Source organism: Mastigoproctus giganteus, chromosome 6, assembly GCF_048544385.1.
Source record: "Mastigoproctus giganteus isolate SK-2022 chromosome 6, ASM4854438v1, whole genome shotgun sequence".
NCBI classification, from domain to species: domain Eukaryota; kingdom Metazoa; phylum Arthropoda; class Arachnida; order Uropygi; family Thelyphonidae; genus Mastigoproctus; species Mastigoproctus giganteus.
Window position 1 is genome coordinate 37,036,258 of NC_143580.1, and position 5,052 is coordinate 37,041,309.

At 39.7% G+C, this 5,052-nt stretch overlaps 1 protein-coding gene across 1 annotated transcript; it reads right to left on the minus strand.

The window, feature by feature from the left end:
* Positions 1 to 2,201: 2,201 nt before the first annotated feature.
* On the minus strand, positions 2,202 to 3,567 carry LOC150084170 (transcription factor SOX-14-like). The gene has a single exon (XM_090375079.1). The coding sequence runs from the start codon at positions 3,473 to 3,475 to the stop codon at positions 2,684 to 2,686; it is 792 nt and encodes a 263-aa protein (XP_090231205.1). The 5' UTR covers positions 3,476 to 3,567; the 3' UTR covers positions 2,202 to 2,683.
* Between the last annotated feature and the right edge of the window lie 1,485 nt (positions 3,568 to 5,052).

Consider the following 5,052-nt stretch of genomic DNA (forward strand, 5'->3'; position numbering starts at 1 on the left):
CCAGTGGCGTCGCCAAGGTTTTTAATTTGGACGAGGATGGAGGACGGTGGACAGAAGGATCGACAAATGTACGTAGGGAGAAGCTGATGTATTGAAAGTGTTGTATAGACTCAAATTAGAAGTAATTAAAAGGCGTGCTCAACCTTTAGCACATGTGGCCTATTTCTTCATATTATGCAGTTGGCGATCATGTAGAGACTTCCATTATCACCCTCCCCCAACTTAAAACTACCCTGTCACAAAATAGTTTCACATCGACTTTAGAAAATATCGGTTTTTGGAAATATTCGATTTTTCTGAATTGCTTTCTTATGATGTTTTATGTACCTTATAAATTTTAAATTATGGTTATAATAATATTTTAACAATATTTTCATAACCATATAATAAGAATGTTATTGAATGATAGTTGGTTTTCTTAGTTAATTATTAAGTAAAAAATTAAACTGCAAATATAAACATTGATCAATAAAAATTAAATCCTATTTTTAAAAAAAATGCTTAATTAATAAGAAGGAACCTTCGAAGAGCCCTACGAAGGAATGTTCTTAGGGCCCACGAGAATCCCTGTAACTGCGACTTTCATAATTTTATCTATTTTGGCCCTTACCAAAAAAAAAAAAAAAAAAAAGGATGCTTTTATAATTAACTTACTTTAATTAAAAGCCTCTGTTCTTTAGAGAAACTTTGAGACACTGGAGGTCTGATTTTAGGGCAATGGCCCAGCTTATACCTCTATCCCTCTCTGCTGGTAACGCTCCTGACTGATGGAATATAAATTCAATGGTTTAATTCATTTTTCGTTTTATAATAAATATTAATAAACTGATGTTCATCCTTAAGAGAAAGGTAGAGAACCGGTGTGAACCAAAATGTATCAATACTCAAGTGTCGTTCGGTGTTCCCACACTTTTGGCATGAGAGTGTAACATAGCTTCTTTTTATAAGAAAATTTAGTTAGCATTTGAAAATGAAAGCTCGATTCTTAAAACTTTGCAAGAATAGGATCCATGAAAAAAAAAATGATATACGAAACGACATCTAGGTGGCGCTACAATGAGCTGTTATTCGCTAATGAAATCATTGCATGAAATTGGCTCATTTTATGATCAACAATTACAAGATCAGACCAGTGTAGTTTTTAGGACACATTATTCAGTGTTTATTGTTTAGTTATTATGAGCAGAATCAGAGTGGTTTCCTTCGATTTTCTTCTAAGAACTCTCCAATTCTTTTTGATGCTCCACTGAACCCCAATGATCTTCAGAAATATCCGATAAACTGTTACCTGTGTACGAAGCATCTTAATCGTATGCCAGTAATATCAGTTAAGGATCACAACTGTACATGTTCATTAGTAAAAGATTTTTTTTTTTTTTTTTCGTGTAATAATCAGTTAATGTGAATGAAACCAATCTGAGTTAGATGGTCAGCATGTTCTTTTGATTTATCGTAATCTTCCTTGTCTTACATTTAAACTAGTAAGGAAAAGATTAAAAATATATCAAAAACAAAATATAAGCATGCTATGAAAGAAAGATATATTTAGGAAGGATAAAAGTAAATATTGAAAAAAAAAAAAAAAAAAACGAAATATTGGATAAAGAAGATTATAAGAGAAGTAGGATGGTATGACATGGTTTTAAAATTGATAAGAATTGGAAAACAGTCCAAAAGTAATTCTAAGGATGTTTGAAGTAAGATACAAAAAGGAGAAAAAAACCACCATTTTTTTTTAAAGGTTTAGAACCCTTTTTAAAATGTTTATTTACATTTTTCTATTTACAGCTCATTGCACCTTGTATCAGTCCAAAACACGATATCATGCCGTGAATTGTAAACCATGATAACAAGACAGAGAGAAAGACAGACGTGAATATATTAACGTCATAGCTGGTTACTGGATAGTTTCAAATGTAGGTCTACAGATGACACAACCAGACCACATTTAAAATTAAACGCATCGGGGTCCCTTGCAGGAAACCCGAATCTAGACTGCGATACATCAAAATACAAATATACAGATGACTGATCTCTATTTCAGAATTTGGCAAAGGACATTCTCAGATAAATCATGCAATGTTACATCATTCCAAATGCAATTCTTCCTTAACTTAATTATAATTTAACTGTGGATTTTAATAAAGAGCCGATAACAGGCACACTAATTAATTACATTTCATATTTCGTTTTGTGTTTGCTACTTCCAAGTGCCTACTTACACAGACTTCTTCACTACAACAATGGTAAAAGTCTGAAGATAAAAAGTCCATTACTAGAGTCCAGGAACCGACGTGTTGGATACACATAGAGCCACGAACATGTCATACCATAAACGAGGCGTGCAGACAGGATGGATCTGACTCGTCTTGAGATCAATCTAATTGTCTTTGAGAATGGTAAGGAACCTGCCCGAAAGTGTCTACAGTCTAGGAACAGCAACAAACAGCTTTGTGGGATGCGGGAGTGAGCGATCCGAAGATTTATCTTGGCAGCTGGGGACTCCTAAATTCTCTCATGGAACTGTATGTCTATTTGGCCAAATATTTTGAAACGGACACACACACGTGCAACATCCACCACAAATTAAGAACTTAGTGTCTATTAGAAGCTCCCCCATCCCCTCAAATTCCAGCCACACACGTCTTACAAGCAGCCTACGACTAAGGAGAGAAAACTCACCTCAGACCACGTGACCTAGGGATAAAGCAGGGGGACTGGGACGAGAGAAGCGGTCGTCCGGCTTCAGGAACATGTACGAAAAGGGTGACCTAAGTTCCGAGCTCGGAGTGACAGTTGGTGGCGAGTTGATGCTCGGGAAGTAGGATGGCGAACAGTACGAACTGTATGAACTAGAGAAAGCTCCTCCGTGGGCATGAGAGAGGGAGGACAGGAAACTGCTGGCTGCCGAACTGTACAGGGAACTTGAAGAGGAGTGAGGTCCGAGGAGGTTTCCGCCACCGCCGCTGCTCATCATAGCGGCTGGTTCGCCTGCTGCAGCCCGGAGTTTGAGGAGGCTGCTAGCGTCCAAGGAACTGTACACGTTACCCAGATGGGGAGTGAAGGAACTGCGGCCTAAAGGCAGGCTGAAAGTTCGGGCAGTTGCCGCTTTCTCGCTGTCTAACGAAGACGGTCCCACAGGAAACCTGGCGAGAGGGTCAAGTGAAGAAGGCAGGCAGGAGGTCACCGACAGGAATCCATTGTCCTTTTTCGAAAGCGGTTTGGGCTTGCGACGCGGACGGTACTTGTAGTCGGGATGCTCTTTCATGTGCAGCGCCCGCAGCCGCTTCGCTTCATCGATGAAAGGTCGCTTTTCCGCCTCGGAGAGTTGCTTCCACTCGCTGCCGAGCCGTTTGCTGATTTCGGAATTGTGCATTTTAGGATTCTCCTGAGCCATCTTCCGTCTTTGGCCTCTCGACCACACCATGAAGGCGTTCATGGGCCGTTTCACGTGGTCGCTGTTGGTCTTTGACATCTCGATGTACACTCGACACGGCACGTAATGAGCTAATAAACTAGACGGGCCGCTTAACCCTCGAGTTGCGACTAAAAGGCGTCGAGAGTGGGCCAACACTAAAGGTCAGCTAGTTCGTCATGAAAGGCAACACATGCACGCACACAGCCGTTTCGGAGACGAGCACTCAGCGTTCTATAGCCATCAGACAATCGGCGCTCGCTTCGTCCAACCCTCCGTATCGGGCTATATAATGTTAACACTTTGTAACGGTGATTCCAATTTGTTCTCCTGCCCTCGGTCACAGGCTGCGAGGTGGAGCTCGGGGATTGACACCACGCCCTTCTCCTCTCCCATTGGTAGTTATTATCCGACCCGACATGTCGCATTTATTCCGCCTGGTGTTCATCAGCCTTGTAACGAGCGCCATCTATACTCTGTTAGGGACTTCCTTCCTTCCTACTATTGAGGCAGATCACCCCGATATCAGGAACACAGGAAAGTTTCAGCCAACATTTCCACCTACTTTTAGTGCTGTGCGTTGCGGAGATTAACGCGGAGATTAGCCGACCTTGTGCGTTAATTGAAAGCAAAATATTTAGGAACTTATATTGGTTTAATTTTAACAACCACGTTCTTCACATTGGTATAGTTCACTACAGGTAGAAAGTTTATTTGCCCTTGAGTCACATTAGACCGATGCTTTATTCTGTGACATAATTACTAAATATAGTTCAGTGATTCTGAGGCTTTCGTCACGCTCAAGATGCTCTTGGAAGTTAAAAACGCTTTATTTACATCACCCATAAAGATTAATTGCTCATTGATTAGATTGGAGTTTTTACCAATTTCGCGACGGATGCTTACGTCATTCTCTAGTGGCATGGCAACCTGGTGAGAATTACTGCTGTATTACGATGTTTCGAATGCTTAATCCCACTCTTTATCCAAATTCAAATAAGTTACAGTACTCACTTAAAACAAGTTGTTTGTTATGTCCGGTGCCCAATATGTAACTGATTCTGCTTATTAATTAATTATCAAATAAATTAATGTAATCCCAGCTTTTCTCGAATTTTTACTTTGTAGTACAGTATAGGAAAAATGACTTCAACATGTTTGGATATTTTATTATATGCAAACAAAATTACTTGAACAAAGCTCTATTGTTTAATAAAAATATAGTTTTGAGGAAATCGTTTGGTATCTCATTTGTCGTCTGCTTTATATGTTTGCTTCGAGATTTATTACCACTGTAGAGTATTAGCCGTACTCTAATGCAGCGGTGGTGCCCTCTATGTAGTTCGCTGGCCGGAGGAAATTCCCGTAATAATCAAAATAGTGGGCGATGCTTCAAAGAAAAAGAAAATGGATAAAGAAACTATAATAAGCGCATGCTTTCAAATTTGAACTGGAATTTATAATTAAAAAATCGAAGTGTCGCTGAAGGTAGTTGACATCCTGCATAAATGAGAGGCAAAAACAGAGAGGGAAGGGGGAGTTTCTTCTAAACCCAGTACTAAAATGGAATTCTTGCCTCTTCAGCATGACAGCTGATATCATTGACGATCACAGATACCAGCATGTACGTGACATTT